Source organism: Mastigoproctus giganteus, chromosome 9 (genome assembly GCF_048544385.1).
Source record: "Mastigoproctus giganteus isolate SK-2022 chromosome 9, ASM4854438v1, whole genome shotgun sequence".
Taxonomy (NCBI): domain Eukaryota; kingdom Metazoa; phylum Arthropoda; class Arachnida; order Uropygi; family Thelyphonidae; genus Mastigoproctus; species Mastigoproctus giganteus.
In genome coordinates this window covers 115,628,285-115,648,190 of record NC_143583.1, presented here as the reverse complement: position 1 = coordinate 115,648,190, position 19,906 = coordinate 115,628,285, and the positions used below count along the sequence as shown (strand labels likewise).

At 38.9% G+C, this 19,906-nt stretch overlaps 1 protein-coding gene across 2 annotated transcripts in view; it reads left to right on the top strand.

The window, feature by feature from the left end:
- The window catches only part of LOC150080666 (ubiquitin carboxyl-terminal hydrolase 3-like), a 267,339-nt gene that overhangs the window by 204,750 nt on the left and 42,683 nt on the right, over window positions 1-19,906 (top strand). For both annotated transcript variants that reach the window (XM_090381307.1, XM_090381308.1), the window contains exon 11: window positions 516-634. In XM_090381307.1, the coding sequence (XP_090237433.1) occupies window positions 516-634 (119 nt within the window). The remainder of the gene's footprint in view (window positions 1-515; window positions 635-19,906) is intronic.

The following is a 19,906-nucleotide window of genomic DNA, read 5'->3' as shown; positions in this document are numbered from 1 at the left end:
TGCATATTTGATTTTGCTTTTCTTTTATATAAGTTACATGCTGATGAAAAGTTAGTTTTCCATCCACTGTGTGATGCCCAGTTACTTCCCCCCCCCCTTTTTTTTCTGTCATAGGCTATCGGTTTATTGCTAATCTTGATTGTGGGAGGCCTAGTGTCACTTACTTCTTCAAAAGAACAGTTTTTGGCCCATTGGCATAATTTTTGCTGTAAAGGGGTATAATTACTAATAAAACCTTCTATACATTTATTATTTTCCTGCATTTCTGTTTATCCAGAAAATAATATTAGTGGTTCCTACCCTAAAATGTATAGCTATATAACATGAGGGATAACAGTCCAAGCATTAAATAGCATCTGAGTATAAGCAATCATACTAATGAAGGTCATAATAATGACTTTCATTATTTGCCTGACATGAGTTGATTATTTAAAAAAAATTACAATTTGATTATTTTGCCTGTTTGAATGAGTTAGCAAATTTTAAATCTATAATTACTTTTATTTCTCATTCAGATTGTCTTAGTAGCTTTACAGAGCTCGAGGAACTAGCTGATAGTGAACTATACCTCTGTCATAGTTGCAAAAGAAAACAACGATCTACAAAACGGTTTTGGATAAGGCGGTTGCCAAATGTAAGTATATTGAGACACTCGTATTACCAAGTTCTTAAAAGTAAAAGTATCTGTTCCTTGCACTTATGATAGTTATTACCTGAAATATACAAGAATTTGAATTTTAAGTTCATTATAGCTAATGAATAAAAGAAGATCAAAATGAAGGAAGGAAATAATAAATGCAAATATATGTTAAGTTTTTGTGTGAGGAATATTGTCCAGCATATTTAAAATTATCACCCATGACTGGTATTTGTGCTTGCATAGATGTAGCTACATGTAACATCCTACATCACCATTATTCATAGTTTCTGTATGATTTGAGATCAGATCAGCTGTAGGTCAGTGGTCTAAGTAATTTGAGTGGCAGTTGATATGGAGGAAAACAGTCGTCCATGTGACCACTTGGTATGGGTCCAATTTTGATTTAAGTGACGTGACATTCTTGTTCACTGTATAATCGTGCAATAACTTTATTCCAATCTCATGATTATTTCAGTCTTTCAATTCCAGAATCCAAGGTTCCTGTTCCTGTAATCATGGAGTTATTGTATTTATATATAACTGGTTATTGCCATGTTGCATTGTAAAAGATTTAATGCAAATGATTTGTGCTGAAAGTGAAACACAGCTGTTCTAATGAATGTACAGATTATGAAGCTACCCCTGGAAAGAAGAACTGGATGGGAAATGAAGTTGTTTCTCCTGTGGTTCATACTAGCTTTTGACATCTCCGGAGCTAAACAAATAAAGGAATGATTTTAAAGAGGAAGACAACAATGTTGAATCCAACAGTATTGGATGTAACAATCCTGATTCTGCTATAATCGGGTGACATTGGAAAAAGTTATATAGTGAATCATGCAAATGATGTGTATGTTTGAACAGTCACAACTAGGGCTTACAATCCCAGGATCTCAAATACCGGGATCCCAGTCATTTTTTTCCAGTATTGAAATACCGGTATTGATACAAAAAATACCGGTTTTTGGGTACTAATTTAAAAAAAAATAATTGCTTATAATTTAATCACATAAAGGCTATAAAATTACCTTTATGTGTTTATGACGTTGTTATCTCTACTAGCAAATGTTCGATAAATCATCGATAGAACACCATTCACCATTGCAACCTGCCCACAATTCTCGGACAACTTCATGTCTGACCGTATCGTAACTCCCAAGTTGTTCCTCCACTACTGACTTTAGTTCAACTCCACCAAGTGTATAAGTTATTTTGGGGTTGCTGTTCCCCAGATGTAAGACCTTGCATTTTGCTGAATTAAAGCATAGCTGCCACTTTTCTGACCATCCCTGAAGTCAATCTAGGGCACTCTGAAGAAGCTCTGTTTGGCGGCGATCATTAACTACTCTACTGATCTTTACATCATCTGCAAGTTTAGACTTCGCACCCTCCATCCATTCATGAATGTCATTTAAGACGATCAAAAACAACAGTGGTCCCAATACTGATCCTTATGGAACCCCACTTCTTACATTATCCCAATCTGAGGAATAACCATTTATCACAACCCTCTGCATGGTGCCCTCAAGCCATCGTGCTATCCATCTAAGGATTTTCCCTATGATTTCAGCCTGCTACAACTTATAAAGTAACCACTCATGTGGGACTGAGTCAAATGTTTTGCTGAAATCCAAATGAAAACGTCGAAATTATTCCCAAAATCCAGTCCTTGAGTGACCCTGTCAAAATAGCTAACCATATTAATTAAATATGATTTTCCCTTTACAAAACCATGCTGTGTATCCTACAGAATTCCATTTCCATCTAAATGATCCTGAATTCCACCCTTGATCATTGCCTCCATGATTTTCCTGATTCTCCTAGAACCGCCTTTGTTCCAATTTACACCAATCCAACAGAATCTCTCCTGAGTCCAGTGATGATGCTCTCATAACTAGCCTTAATGGTTCAATGCACTCATTTGCCGCCTCCCTTAAGATTATAGGGTATATGCATTAGCATTAGTAGAGGCATACGATGCAAGAAAGCAAGCTTATGCAACATCAACCAAAAAAAAAACTGCTCAGATTTCACCCCTCTGTTTGTTCCAAACACCTGTCCAGCTCAGCCTTAAATTTATTTAGGCTATCAACTATTACAACAAAAGATGGAAATCTGTTCCATCAATCAACCACCTGCTGGCTAAAATCTGCGCATCTATCCTACAACTGTCATTCTTCAATTTGAATTTATGCCCTCTCAGGTGATTATTTTGAGCAAGAGGAAGAATCCCATTGAGCATGCTCAAACCATTAAAGGCTTTATACATCTCAATCAGATCACCGCACAGGTGCATAGTCTCCAGACACTGTAATATGCAAAACTTAAGCCTTTCTTCGTAAGAGCAACCCTTTGTTCCATTCATTAATCTTGTTGCCCTTCTCTGCACTTTCTCCAGCAGCTCTACATCCTTACTAAAATGAGGCCTCCAGGCCTGTATACAGTACTTAAGGTGTGGCCTGACCATTGCCTTATACAAGGGGATAATCACCTCTTTATCCCTGCTAGAAAAATTCCTGTACATTTTTGTACATTCTTGTACATTGACGAGACACCATGATCTACTCTTGCAGACCATCTGCACTGCTCAGAAAACTTCATATCTGCCTGCACAATTACCCCCAGGTCCTTTTCATCCTCTACCACTGTCAGTATAGTACCACACAGTTGGTACATTCCTCTGGGGTTCAACTGAAGTTTAACATTTGCCAAACTTCAGATGCCACCTCTCAGCCCATCTGCTCAACTTTTCTAGATCGCATTCCAGCAGCGTACTGTTGCTGGAACATCATTAACAACCCTGCCAACCTTCATATCGTCTGCAAACTTGGCATCAACTGCCATCAACCACAAGGAGCCTTACTCGCTTGTAGGCACGAAATTTCTCATTAAATAATCATTTGAAATTTCAGCATCATTAATTATACATTTTTCAACTTCACTCCCAGAATTTCTCATTGACGTGAAGGATTTTTCTTCTGTAAATATCAAAGCAAAGTAACACTTTGAGTTCATCTGCAACTTCAGCTGGGGTATCTAATACTGTCCCATGTCCATTACATATAAGGGTCCGATCTGATTTGTCCTTCTGTTCTTTCCATTTATATATGTGAAGAATTGCTTAACTGCACTCTATTCTTTATTCCTTATCCCCACTCTTTGCTTCCAGACTCTGTAAAGATACTATAGTGAAAATTATACTTCGCTGAATGATGAAATTATACTTTAGAAAATGATGAACATAGTTCAACCATGGAAGACCAACATGGAACAGAACATCAGTGTTCTGCAAATTCTTCCCAAAATAAGAAATTGCCTGACTCCAATGAGATTTTAAAAGATGAACTTGAGTCAGAAATTAATGAAATACTTTTACCTATTTTTGCTAAAAAAGTTCAAAGCCTAGAAAATATAAACTGAGATTGTTTACGATTATCTCAGTATCAGAATAGAATCCAAAAGGGCGTTTTCTGCTGCTAATCAAATATTGTATGTACCAAAATTAGATCCATTTTAAATGATCATACTATTGATTGCTTATGTTTCTTAAGAGCTCACTTTATTCGGACAGGTAGTGTGGATGCTTAAACATAACTAAACTTTGCAGTAACAATATGTATTTCTTTGTTTTTAGAATAACTGTATTTTAATGTTTTTTTTTTTTTTTTTTCAGAATATTTATTATTGCAATAAAAGTTTATTTAAAATGTGATTTTCAACAAATTACAGTACTTGTTTTTCCTTACTTTATTGCACCTAATTGTCATCAAATTTATTGAGAAAAACATTTGTTTTTGGAATACTGATATTAAGATTTTGACCGGTATTGTAAGCCTTAGTCACAACTGAATCAGAATATCTTCACTGATGGGGGGGGGGAAGTTTTCTATATTTTTATATATGAAGTACAAATATGCATTATACACATTTAAGTGATATTCATGTTATACAAATTCAAATATGTAACATAATATTCATGCTGTGACACAAAAAGTAAAATGAGTAAACACTACGATTATCAGTTTATAGCTGACACTTCTTGACCTGCCTGTTGTGCACAAATAAACTGGAGAGCATTACAAACAGATTAGCAATTCTGATTAAAGCATTGAATGAGATCAATACAGATAGATCGGGGGAGGGGATGCATACCCTTGAAATATAATCACTTTGTTATAGATGTCATGATACATGGTCTACAAGTGAACCTACTGTAACAGCTGCCCTCCAGCAATGATGGCATAACATGGCTCTTACATATAACTAAAGTTTCTTGGCTGTAACCCCTCTACATCAATTTTAAGGAAACTCTTATATCCAAAACTAGTAGTAGTATTAATACACATCTGACACTGAAGACCATATCACTCTGAAGAAACAGGAATACAGAGAGGATCCTCAGAGTAATGATAGCCATGGAGATAAGGAACATATGGCACCTCCGTAGCCAGGTGGGCAGGAGCAGCAGTGCGTAGCACACGCTTCTTGATTAGACCGGGGTTCGAGCCCGTGATCCACCAAATACGGAGGAGGCAGAAAGGTCAGGGAATGACCACCGCATATCCCCGGAGCAATATGGCCTTAGTTGCTAATGCTCCTAAAACCCAATAACACACAACACGTAAGGAACATATGATAAAAGTTGTAGATGCCAGTATGTGTGTGAATACATTTAATGACACAAAATAATGCTTACAATGGACAGATCAGTATGATTTACATCATATTGCTCTGTCACATTGCCAGATACAATGAGCTAAGCATCTCGACATTGAGTTGTATGGGTGTCAAATAGACTCCTGCAATATTTCTCACCAAGCCTCTTGCACCTGGTTCAGCAGAACATCTGTGGTTTGCACTGGCTGTGTGTGTGTGTGGCTCTGTACATGAGGTTCAGTCATGGCATCACATGATGGAGAAGAAATCTAGGGACCTAGCTGGCCAAGACAGTTCATCCACACCACAAAGACACTCAGAGAAACTGCTCCTTATGGTATGTGTTCAGGAATTGTCCTGCTGAAAAATGTCAACATAGCAGTGAGCAGTCAGATTGCCATTGACAAACACCAATAGCAACCAGCTATCAAAACTGATTGCTCTTCACACCATAACATCAACAAGGTATGCAGTATGCTGCTCAACAATGGCTCTAGGATCAATGCATTCACCATATTGTCACCACACATGTATGCAGTGATTATTGGGCCCACATATAAGCAAGATTTATCACTAAAGACCACTTGATGCCATTCTGCATCGTAGGTGGCCCACATTGAGAATTAGAGTAGTCAAGAGTAATTGTGCAATGGCCAGTCAGCATGTGCAAGGGTTTGACAGGTTATGAGGTGACAGCCAGCTGTCACAGCTCATTGTATGGTAGCCAGCATGACTATGGGTGCGATGTAAACCTCTTGACAGATATAACCATCCTTCCATTCTGTAGTCCTTCACTGTGTTCCCCTACCCCAGACATTGGGGACACCAGCAGCTTCAATGTCTAAGCCACATTGGCAATCAAACCGAGCACTCTTGCTTGGTTTTCCTTTACTCTCCCCCCGCACCACTACCGTCTTCCACCTGGTGAGGCATGGGCCTCCCTCACCGTCTTTCTGGGGTGGCCTTCTCTGTCTTGTCTTCCCCTCCAGCCTTCAGTCTCTCCCCGCTACTCTGTCTAACTTGCCAATGTACACCCCACACAATTTATCAATTAACAACGTCCAAATTTAAACCGCGTTTACATAAACCTCTCTTGGCCTTTTATATTCTAGCATTAACCCCCTCTTTTCTTTGCTTTTTTTCACATAGGCCCTTGCCACTGAAATCTTCAGAAACTAGGTGGGAGGGCCTACCAGAATACAGAATAAAATATACTGGGTACCTGACCTGCCTCCCTGGGGCCAAGTGCGGTAATGGTGGGGGCCCAACAGCTAAATGGTCAGAAGAACAACGGTACACAACACTACATATCCTTCCACACCCACACACTTTTTAAATCTCTGGCCTACACCGAGTTCTGTGCTACAAACAGAGTACACAACACGGAGATGGGGGATTCCCGGTGCTGTCAGACAATTAACACACTTTGCACTTTTTGCTCCCCTACCCAATCAACAGTCATACCTTCCCACAGCCACTTTTGCCAACACCTGTGCAACTTGGTAGTAGCAGTACCAGATGCATGTGATGCAAGAAAGAAAGCAAGCTTATGTAGCATCAGCCAAAAAAAAAAAAAAAAAAAACATTTCACACATACATTCCCTCTAAGAGTTTATCCAATTCCTCCTTGAAATTGTTTAAGCTATCAACTTCCATAACGACAGATGGAAGTTTGTTCCAGCAATCTATGACCCGCTGGCTAAAGCCAAATTTACACACATCTATTCCTCAATTTGAATTTATGCCCCCTCAGGTTTGTAAAATGCACAAGAATCCCATCAGAATTGAGCCTGCTCAACCCATTCATGGCCTTATACACCTTAATCAGATCACCTCACAGGTGTCTAGTCTCCAGACACTGTAATTTGCAAAACTTAAGCCTTTCTTCATAAGAGCAACCCTTTATTCCATTCACTAATCTTGTTGCCCTTCTTTGCACGTGCTCGAGCAACTCTACATCCTTCCTAAAATGATGCCTCCATACCTATACGCAGTATTCAAAGTGTGGCCTGACCATTGCCTTATACAAAGGGATAATCACCTGCTTTTCCCTGCTAGCAAAATTCCTGTATATCATTGAAAACACCCCATGACCTGCTCTGGAGATGCCTGTCTGCATTGCTCAGAAAACTTCTGACTGCACAATTACTCCCACATCTTTTTCATTTCTACCACCCTAAGTGTACTACACAGTTGGTATGTTTATCTGGGGTTATTCTATCCATATGCAGCCCCGGGTGCCAAGCATTCCATGGCCAAGCGATTATAGTGCGTTCATTAAAACGATCCTTTCAAAGAGCTTTTGCTATATAGAGTTTCTTTTTGTTGTGATTACAGTTTTTCTCATTTTATACTTGAGTAGCTCTTTGTCACTACAGGAAGTAGGCAAAGGCCCAGAAAGGAAAGTCACCTTTGTTTTTTTTTTTTTTTTTTTTTTTTTTCATATCTCTCACTAACACAACTGGCCGACCGGGCTAGCCGAGTGGGTAAAGTACCTGCCCGGCAACCCAAAGGTCGCGGGTTCGATTCCCGCCTCGGGCTTGGATCGAAGTACTGCAAAAACCTTGGGAGGTGCAATATGGCCACAGAAGCCGATGCACCAACAACTACCAAATCAAAAAAAAAAAAAAAACTAACACAACTAACAGCCACTTGGTCACCTCGTGACACTGCTCCTGCCTCCCCATGGCAGGGCCAGAAACCTGAAAGGAAAAGTTATCCTTCCAGGGCTAAAAGGAGCAATAGTGGAAAACGAAAATTTCCCTCCTCTCAAGACTGCAAATGCTATGGATTTGCAACAAAAACAGTTGTGACAATCAAAACTGCAAAAGGATGGAAACAGATGTACCTCAAATGGAATACCCATCTTTCATTATCGAATCAGTCATTAGGTACAGTATCTCCTTTCTATATACAAAAATGTTTAGATAATGTAGCCGGATCACCAAAAATGGTACGCAGACTGAAATCTGGTGACCTATTAGTTGAAACCACCAACCACAAACATTCTGTGTCTCTCCTGAAACTAACATCATTTGGTGGAGTTCCCACTAAGGTATCTCCTTGTGCCACCCTCAATACCTCTAAAGGAGTCATATCCAAATGGGACCTATTGAATGTCAAAGAGGAAGAGGTTGTTCAAGAACTCCAGGACCAGAAAGTTACTCAAGTAAGACGAATAATGTTAAAGAAGGATGGAGAATTTGTACCTACTCGTCGCATTATTCTTACTTTTTCTACACCGAACCTGCCTTCATCAGTAAAAGCTGGATACCTAAACTGCCGCATCCATCCTTACATCTCCAATCCTATTCAATGCTACAAGTATCAGAAATTTGGGCATTCCCAAACTGTCTGCCGAGGAAATTCAGTGTGTTCAAACTGCAGATCAAAGGAACATATTCATACTGATTGCAATGCCGAATCATCACAATGTCCAAATTGCAAAGGCAATTATTCAGCATTTTCTAAATCCTGTGAGCAATGGAAGCTGGAGAAAAAAAATCCAGAAATACAAAGTAGATAAAGTCACATACCCTGAAGCGAGAAAACATCTTCTACAAAGCATACCTAAATGTATATATGCTGAAGCATCCAAAAGATACCAAAAAGTTTCAACTCGGACAGATACAACAGTTTCACCAAAAGTGTCGATTTCTGACTGGGCTCGGTCACTCTTATCATCTGCACCACAATCCACAAAACAAACTGTCGATAGGACTAACAATACACCAATCTCAATACCACCTACTACTCAAGCTCCAGTTATTTCAGGTCAAATGAAGAATTCAGATTATGCTAGGAAGAAATCATCTGATACCATAAATATGGATATTGCAGAGAATAATACTTACGATGAACCCATTCTAGATCTATATGCTGAAGACAACATGGACACACGTCCATTCTTCCCAAAAAAGGAAAAAATAAAAATTGATCATCAAAAACAGAGCAAAAAACAGACAGATTCAACTGCTAAATCTGAACCTACACAATGAACAACATAATGCAATGGAATTGTTGTTGTTGTTGTTGTTGTTGTTATTTGGTTTTTAGGAGCATTAGCAACTAAGGCCATATTGCTCCGGGGATATGCGGTGGTCATTCCCTGACCTTTCCGCATCCTCCGTATTTAGTGGTCAAGGGCTCAAACCCCAGTCTAATCAAGAAGCGTGTGCTACGCACTGCTGCTCCTGCCCACCTGGTTATGGAGGTGCCAATGGAATTGCAGAGGGTTTCATAGCAACATAGATGACATATGCGAGTTAATCGATCGTTATCATCCTGTAGGTATCTGCCTACAAGAGACAAATTTAACACCTCACATATCTGTATCAATTAAATATTATACTCTTTTTTTTTTTTTTTTTTTTTTTTTTGTCAAGACAGGTCTCTTACATGGAGACCTGTCTTGTTCATGGAGGAGTAGCCATACTCATAGACTCAACAGTTCCTTGTAAGCAAATTGTTCTCCAAACTTCCTTAGAAGCCGTTGCAGCTCATATAGTGGTTGGCACTGCTTTAATGATCATCTCAATCTATCTTCCGCCCAATAAACTATGTACAATTCAGGAACTGGAAAACCTTATGTTGCAAGTACCATCTCCCATCTGCATGTTAGGAGAGTTTAATGGTCACAATCCATTATGGGGATCTCCCGTCTCAGATAGACGTGGAGAGCTCATTGAAATGTTACTAGACAGACAGAACTTAACGTTACTGAACACTGGCTTATCCACTTACATTCATTTTCCTCTGGTTCAATCTCGGCAATAGATCTTTCAATATGCTCTCCTATCCTCTTCCCAAGTGTCGAGTGGACAATCCTCTCAACAGTGATCACTATCCTTTAATATGCCGAATTCAAGCCACCCATTCCAAAACAACTAAAACCCAAATGAAATGGAAATTTTCAAAACAGAATGGGCTAAATATAAAAATCATGTCTCTTTTGATGATCACATCATTGAGTCTTCTGTCAATACCGTCACAGAGCATATAACAGCACAGATACTTAGAGCTGCAACAACCTCCATCCCACAGTCTCAACTAGGAAACTGCAGGCATATCAATCATTGCTGGAACAAAGACTGTTACAAGGTTAAAAGAGAAAAAACAAGTGAACCAAAGTATGTAGTATAAGAAAAGCCACTCCCATGTCTTTCTTGCTGTCAGATTTCTTTTCCCCCCCAAAGCACAGTGTTGTGTCATGTGGTGGAAGACAGAGCTTGAAGCTGCATGGCAGATTTTGTGTTTGTGAGGTGCATTTTTTATTTAAATAATATATAAAACATTTTTGAAATTTTTGAAATACTGTAGTAAAAATTAACAAAGTACAGGTTTTTTGTAATGCATGCACCTATTTAAATATGTAATATAAGAAAGGCCACTCCCAGTTCTGTTTGTAGGCAGATCCCCTCTCCACGCACAATGTATTAGACAGCACTGAAAGCTGCATGACAGATTTTGTTTTCACGATGCATTTTTTGTTGAAAAAATATACAAAACATTGTTAAAATCTAGTAGATAAAAAATAAGAAAGTGCAGGTTTCTTTGTGATGCAGTGCACCTGTTTAAGTTGTTAAGAAGTCAGTTTCTTTTTGATAGAATTATTTTATCTAATAATACAGAAATTATAAATCAGTTAACAGAACTGACTGATTGCAGGAAAATAATAAATTGATGACTGGGGTAGGATGACTATCTTATTTTCTCTTATGTACATGTGTGTGTGTGTTTTTTCCTCCAGTAGGATTTAAACTGTTTAGTTAATACAATGGGCCTAATGCTCAGAATAAAACAAATGACATCACCAAAAGATTAAGCTAAGATTTATTTAAAAGACACTGCTGTGGCATCTGCTTAATTTGGGGATGAATAAAATTAAACTGAGAACTCTGATAGACACTAGAACATGGCAAAAATTTTCTAGAAAGGAAAGAGCTATAGACGTTAGCCCAGAGATAGCTATCTCAAATACATGAGGCCAATCTCAACCTGTGACTTCTTGTTATCTCATTAATACCTATGAGACATTATTTGTCTCATACTGATATTCGCATAAATGCTGAACATTAGAGGTTCAGCATGCATAGCAGTATCAGTATGGGACAGATGCACCAACACATCTAACAATAACTTGTCTACATGATAAGTATGAAAAACATGGAACTGCTCACAGTGTAATGGAAGCTGTGGAAGGAAAAGAATACCAGTTGCCAAAAACATCAAAGCCATTAGAAGTAGGCACCTCTACTATAGGTAGTAGAAGGGGGCAGCCTAACTATAGAGGATTAAGATATACTTCAGTGGTGGTGCTGTCTTTGTGCACACAAAACTTTTTGGACTCCTGGGAACGTTAAGTTTTTTCACCAAGAGAGATTGCTTCTACAGGGATGGGATACACTTAGATAGGACGGGTGCAAGGATAAAGTGATTCTTCCATTGTTTCTAATAGAACATGCAGCAGCCTGGAAAGCAAGGGGCTGGGGATTTCAAGGCCAACTGTGAGTCATTATTGAACAGGTGAATACAAGGGCTGTATTAGGGTAACTAAGAGTAAGAGAAGGTGCATGTATAATGCATATACACCAGTACCAGCGGGTAGTTGATTGGTGGAACAGGCTTCCATCTTTTGTTGTGGAAGTTGATAGCCTAAATAAATTTAAGGCTGAGCTGGACAGACATTTGGTATGAATGGAGGAGTGAAGTGGGAGGGTTTTTTTTTTTTTTTTTGGCTGATGCTGCATAAGTTTGCCTTCTTGCATTGTATGCCTATGCTAATGCTAAATTTGAATTTGAAGTGCTGTTCAAGACATCAAATGTGGACATTGTTAGGATATCAGAGATGTGGTGCCACTAAGATATAAGGGATGCAGAATTTGAATATGGGGAGTGCATTGTGTACAGAAAGGACAGATAAAGATAGGAGGGGGTTTATACACTTAGTTAAGAAGCACATAAAAACTAAGGCATTGCATCCAGTTAACACGGATAACCAGTGGAATGTCGAGTCAATTTGGTGTGAAAAAAGCACTGGGAAAGCAAAAATGAGATTAGGAGTCTGTTATAGGCGCAGTGACTGTGATGAGTAGAAAAACAGCTGTACAGAGAAACAGCAAATCAGAATGTCTTATAATGGAGTATTTTAACTTTCCAGATATTGACTGTAACTTGTGGGTTGGTCACTCACACACCAGCAAGACTTTTTTGGATTTATTGGATGACTGTGTTCTAAACCAGCATGTTAGAGAGGCAACAATAGAGAGTAATATTCTTGATGTGATTATTCATGCATAAGAATCTACAGATAAAAGAACGACTAAGTGGCAGTGATCACAGTGTATTTATATGGGATTTACTTAAAGATGTGACTATCATCAAGAGTGTTTGCTTTTGTAAAGGTGACTACGGTGGGCTCAGTCAGTTTTTAAATTCTACACATTGGGACCAACTGATGATGCTAACATCAGTAAATTCAAAATGGGAAACATTCAGGGAAGTAATCATAAAGCTAAGAGCTGCTATGATTATCGAAGTAATCATAGAAGCTACTATGCTTTTCATACCAACTAAGAAATACTGTTCAGGATTTAGACCTGAAGGGATGTCAGATGAACTAATGAGACTCATTGCAGAGAATAAAAATGCATGGAACGCATATATATCAGGTGACACAGAAGCCTGTGGTAGATATATACAAGTCTACAATCAAGACAATTAAGGATGTAGGGCAAGCCAAGGCAGAGTATGAGAAATCCTTGGTAAAGGATGCAAAGAAAATTAGCAAAGACATCTTTTCTTATGTAAACAATAGAAGGAAGAGAATGAATCAGATTGGTCCATTTCATATTGATGGTTCAACTGTTCATGATCCTGCTCATGTTACTGACAAGCTGAATAAGTATTTTCAATCTACATTCACACATGAGCAATTCTTTAGGTTAGTAGATGCCAGAAGTTTATCAAACTCTACCACGAAGCTAAATGATTTTGTAATAACCGAGAGAAAAGTGTAAGAGAAATTGCCGAAATTAAATGTAAGAAAGGCTCCTGAGGTGGATGGGAGGTAGCAGAGAAGATAAGCAAACCCTTAGCCATAATTATGAGAGCATCCATGGATTCAGGGGAAATCCCCATGGACTGGAGATCTATCCCCAGTTCACAAAGGGGAATCAAAGAATCATGAGTAATTAATTACCTTGGCTTAACTTCTGTTCCAGGGAACATAATGGAGGTACTGGTTAAAGAAGTAATGCAGGACCATCTAGACAGGAGTGTAGTTATACAGCAGGGGTTTGTCAAGGGGCAGTCTTGCCTGATTGATTTGATTGGATACTATGATGCCAGTTACAAAGGAACTGTATGCAAAAAATAATTTTGATTTCATGTACTTTGATTTCAGGAACACTTTTGATACTGTTACGCATAATAGACTGCTGTACAAATTGGAGCAGAATAGCATTAAGGGCAAGTTACTGCTATGGATAAAGGGACGGTTGAGTGGGAAAAGACAGATAGGCGTTATCAATGGATACTGCTTTGTGTGGACTAATATTATCAGTGGAGTCCTTCAGTTTTTTGTATTTATTAATGATATTTATGAAGGTATATCAGGCTTAATGTGTAAGTTTACAAATGATAAGAATGTTGACAAGGTGGTTAATGACAGTAATGATTGTATTTAGTACAACAAGATATAGAAAAATTTGGCAGTTGGGCTGAGAAATGGCAATTGAGGTTTAACATTCACAATGCAAAGTGCTGTACAGGGGTCACAGTAATCCCAGATGAACGTACCAACTGTGTGGCACTAAACTCAGGGTGGTGAAAAACGAAAAAGACCTGGGAATAATTGTGCAGTCAGATATGAAATTCTCTGAGCAGTGCAGACAGGCTGCCGTCACAGAACAAGGAGTTTTTTCAGTGATATATAGTAATTTAGCTAGCAGAAATGAGGAGGTAATTATTCCATTATATAAGGCAACAATCAGGCCATATGTTAAGTACTGTATACAAGTCAGGAAGCCTCATTTTAGGAAGGATATAGAGCTGCTGGAGCAGGTACTGAGAAGGGCAACGAGATTGCTGAGGGGAACAAAGGAGTGTTCTTACCCAGCAAGGCCTCAATTCTGAAAATTGCAGAATCTGGACACTAAGCACCTATGAGATGATCTGAGCCATTTAAGAATTCCATCAGAATTGAGCAAGCACAATTCTGATGGAATTCTTCTTCTTCACCTGAAGGGGCATAAATTCAAATTGAAGAAGAATGGTTGTACAATATAATGTATAATAGAATAGCATTAAGAATTTTCAGATAAAGGAACCACTAGGTGACAGGGGACCATTTTTTATGATGTGGGATTTACTTAAAGAAGTAACTACCATCAAGGGTAAAGAGAAAGGTTTTTGCTTTCGTAAAGGTGACTACAGTGGGACCAACTGATAATGTTATCAATGGTAAATTCTAAATGGGAAGCATTCAAGGAATTAATCATGGAAGCTACTAGACTTTTCATACTAATTAAGAAATACTTTCAAGGTTTAGGATTAAATTGATGTCGGATGAACTAATGAGACTCGTGGTAGAGGGGGGAAAAAATGCATGGAATGCATATAAATTATCAGGCGACACAGAAGCCTATAGCAGATATAAGTTAGTCTGTGTTCAAGTCACAAAGAAGGTTAGGCAAGCAAAGGCTGATTATGAGTGAGAAATTTTTGGCAAAGGATGCTAAAAAACACAGCTAGGACTTCTTTACTTATATACATTCTAGAAGGTAGGAGATGAATCAGATTGGTCCACTTGATATCGATAGTTCGACCGTTGATTATCCTGCTCAGATGCTGACAAACAGAATGAGTAGTTTGCATCTACATTCACACATGAGCAGGTAAGTGGAGGAGAGAAGCTTATTAAACTTTAATAGGGAGCATAATGATTTTGTAATAACTAAGAGCAAAGTGGGGGTGAAATTGTTGAAGTTAAACATAAGAAAGGCACACAGGGTGGATGGGATCTATTCAGTTATATTAAAGGAGGCAACAAAGGAAGTAAGCATGCCCTTAGCCATAATTATGAGAGCATCCTTGAACTTAGGGGAAGTCCCCACGGACTGGAGATGTGCAAATATATCCCCAATTCACAAAGGGGGTCAAATGGTGACATGAGTAATTACAGACCTGTTAGTTTAACTTCTGTTCCGGGGAAAAGAATGGAGTCACAGGTCAAATAAGCATTGCAGGATCACCTAGACAACACTGCAGTAATAGTTCAGACACAGCATGAGTTTGTTAATGGTGGTTCTTGTCTGACCAATTTGATTAGATACTCCGATGTAGTCACAATGGAACTGAATGCAAAAATAATTTTGGCATCATGTACTTGGATTTCAGGAAAGCTTTTGATACTGTTGCACATGGAAGACTGCTATACAAATTGGAGTGGTCTGGCATTAAGGGCAAGTTGCCGCAATGGATAAAGGAAAGGTAGAGTGGGAGATGACAGAGATTGTTAATAAATGGACACTGCTCTTCATGGAAAAATGTTATTAGTGGATTCCCCCAGGGTTCAAAGCTGGGCCATTGTTGTTTTGTGTATTTATCAGTGATATCGATGAAGGCATATCAGGCTTAATGTCCAAGTTTGCAGATGACACAAAGGTTGGCAGGGTTGTTAATGACAGTAAAGACAGTATGCTACTGCAACATGATGTAGAAAAGTTAGGCAGATGGGCTGAGAAGTGGCAACTGAAGTTTAATGTTGACAAATGCAAAGTACTGCATATGGGTAGCAGTAACTCAAGAGAAATGTACCAACTGTATGGTACAACACTCAGGAAAGTGGAGAATGAAAAAGACCTGGGGGGTAATTGTGCAGTCAGATATGAAGTTCTCTGAGCAGTGCAGATGGGCTGCCAGAGCAGGAGTATTGTCAATGATATGTAGGAATTTTGCTTGCAGAGACAATGAGGTGATTATCCTTTTCTAAGGCAATGGTCAGGACACACCTTGAGTACTGCATACAGGTCTGGAGGCCTCATTTTAGGAAAGCTGTTGAGTTGCTAGAACAAAAACATACAAAGAAGGGCAACAAGATTGGTGAGAGGAACAAAGGTGTGCCTTACCAAAAAAGGCTTAATTCTGTAAGTTACAGCATCTGTAGACTAGGCACCTGCTAGGTGATATAAGGCTTTGAATGGTTTGAGCAGGCGCAATGGTGATGGGATCCTTCTGCTTGCTCAGATTACGAACTTGTGGGGAGCATAGAATCAAATTGAGGAAAAATGACAGTTGCAGAATAGATGTGCAGAAATTTGCCTTTAGCCAGTGGGTAGTTGATTGCTGGAACAGACTTCCATCTGTTGTTGTGGAAGTCGATAGCTTAAATAAATTTAAGGCTGAACTAGACAAACATTTGGAGTGACTGGATGAGTAAAATTCGAAGGGGTTTTTTGTTTGGCTGATGCTGTATAAGCTTGCTTTCTTGCATTATATGCCTCAACTAATGCCAATGGACGGGCAGAAGTTTGCCTTTTGTCAGGAGGTGGTTGATTGCTGGAACAAACTTCCATCTGATGTGGAAGTTGATAGTTTGAATAAATTCAAGGGAGAACTAAAGAAATGTATAGGTGATTAAGGTTTTTTCCCACTTTGGTTGATGCTGTATAAGCTTGCTTTCTTGTGTCATTTGCCACTACTAATATACAAATATATTTAGATCAGGTGTCTGGTAGACAAAATCTTTGTTTGAATTAATTTCTGTAATTTTTAAATCTTATATATACCTTTAACTTCACTAGTGGATAAAGTTTTGGTAATATTTTAATTTCTATAAAACTTTAATTTAAATTTTGTAATCTTTCTAAGTTCATATTTTACCTAAATAATTCTTTTTAGAAGATCCACTTTTATTATATCATCCAAGGATGTTGTGACTCAAGGAAATGCCTATAATTTCCAATTGCTTATATAGCCTGTGGCATGCTGAATATATACTAACGAGAGAGACCAGGTCAACTGACAGTTCTTTTCTTTCCACCCAATGCAGGGAATGTATTGATTGATCTCAAATTAAAATTTGTGCATTACTAGAAGAATTTGAGTCACTGAAGAAGCGGATGCTTGCCCTAGAAATAAATATAACTGGAGCTTGTCCAGGACTCAAATACTTGTGACCTGCCAAGTGATGCACCCCAATTCGGGTCTCAGAATAGAATAGTCAAGTGCATACTGCTTTGGTTAAAGGTGATTTAGTTTTATTTGGAGATTTATTGTCAGGGAAACAGATAACATTTTTTGTAATAAATATAGGTGGACCACAACAACACATTGTGTTGTTGCCAGGAACAACAATCGATGATGTTATCGATTGTTACAGATTTTTTATTGGGGATAAAGAGAGCATTATTATTCATGGTGGAGCTAACAATATTAAACAAACTCGATCTGACAATTTGTTGGATAAATATAAGACCTTACTGTAAAAATGCCATGAGTTAGGTCAGAATGTGTACATGTCTGCAACTCTGCCCAGGCACAATAGGAGAGATAATATACTTGAAAGTCTCGTGGATTAACTCAAGACATGGACTCTGCAAGGCTTTATCAGAGATATTTTTATCGACATGGCCCACACTTGTAGGTAGAAGGAATCTATTTTGTAGAGACAGTAATCATTTGAATAAAGGTGGTGCCCGTATGATTGGTGAAACTGCTAGTTATGGTGGAAATGGGTAATGTAGACATGCATTTATCTGATGATATTGGCCAAAGTAATGCTTGCACACATCTCAAAAATTCTTGTTTGTTGCTGCAGCAGCTGATGTTGGTAAGATGTTCTGAGAATAGCAATGTTTCAAATGAGTGGGAAAATAAAGCTAGGGGGGAACAAACCTAAATAAAGGGTGTATCAGAATAGTAAACTATAGAAGAATACTTATTCTTCTATAGTTTACTAATACTAACTAGTATTAGTCTTAGCTATAGTAATGTCGAGAATGTTATCGATAAAATGGGGGAATTCAAAGACTCCTAGTTAGGACAACTAATGCTGACACAATAGAGCTAACAGAAGCATGGTGCCACCTGGCAATTGGGGATAATGAGTTCCACTGTGGTATGTATAATGTATTTAGAAAAAAGAGATTTAAAATATAACCATAAACATCAGTTGGTTATATTTTAACACAAATAAACAGACCACCATCACTTTAGGTCAACTTAACAAATAATAAAGGGAAAAAAAGAGATTTAACTAGTTAGCGACTTTTGGCCTCGTGGTGGGGACAGGGACATCACACCACAAGTTGCTATCCCCAATATGAGAAGATAGGTCACTGCTCTCTGTTGCATACATCTAATAAAATCTATTTTAGTGGACAGTCACAACAAGAATGGACAATCACATTACCTATCCTCAAACCAACCAGGCAAAGCAGTGCCAGCCAGTCATCACACTTTGATATTAGCAGCAACAGACAAAAAAGTGTAAATTGTAAAGTGTATTTAGTGTCTAACGGCACCAGGGGTTTCCCCCATCTCCACGTTGCTTTCATTGTGGGTGTACCAGTCCTGAGATTTCAGTGGCTAGGACCTCTATATATATTTAAAAAAGAGGGGGGGAAGATAAACGCTTGAATCTAATTAGGCCGAAAGAGGTTGCAAGTGTGTTGAGTTTGGCATTTAAAATTTTACGTTGTGTGGGGCATTCGCTTTTCGCTGGCGATATAGGTAGAGTAGGGGGGAGAGATGGAAGGCTGGGGGGAAAAGACAGAAATATGGGGTCAATAGGGAAGGCGACCCCAGGTATATCAGTGGGGCATGCCCTTGCCCCACCAGAGGGAAAAGAGGGGGTGATGGGGTGGGGAGGAGGCAGAAAGACCTTCCCCCACCCCACCAGGGATAGGGAGAGAAAGTGGGCTGGGCAAGGGAGCCCTGCCCAGTTCGCCATAGTGGCAATTTGCAGTGCCCTCCAGCAAGTGCAGTCAGATGATGACTCGTTGGTGGGGCTTGGTCCTTTTCTAGGTGTGTGGTTTCATCCTGGGAGCGACGACATCCTGGCTGAAGTCACTCCCATTGGTTCCTAGGTCGATGCTGTTTCATTTATTCTGCTGCATATTACGCCGTTTGTCCTTAGTATTTTGCTATCCTTTCCTCTGTGTTGATGTTTTATCAGTTTGCCTTTATTTATTATTTGTGGTCATCTATTCGTTGTGGATGGCTATTTCTGTTCATCGTCTATTGAAGACGTCAAGTGCAAATCGGCTGAGGGCTTTGTATTCATCTTCTGAATCCAGTAGATGGTACTCTTGATTTTTCGGCAAGTATTGAATCTCGGTTATAAGTCTACTTCTGTGTTCTTCGTAGCATTCACAGTCGTGCATAATATGCTGCCAGGTTTCAGGTTCTCCACAGGTGCATGTGGACTCTTCTATTATTCCGAGTGCGTTCAGTTTTGCTTTAAATGGGCCGTGGCCCGTCAGGAGGAGGGTTGTATTTAGCCCAGGGTAGAACCACAAGGGGGCTTTTGGGTACATTTTTGCGACTATCGGTATGAAGCTTCTTGTAACTTGACCCTTTGGCGACATCTCCCATCTGTGCTGCCAA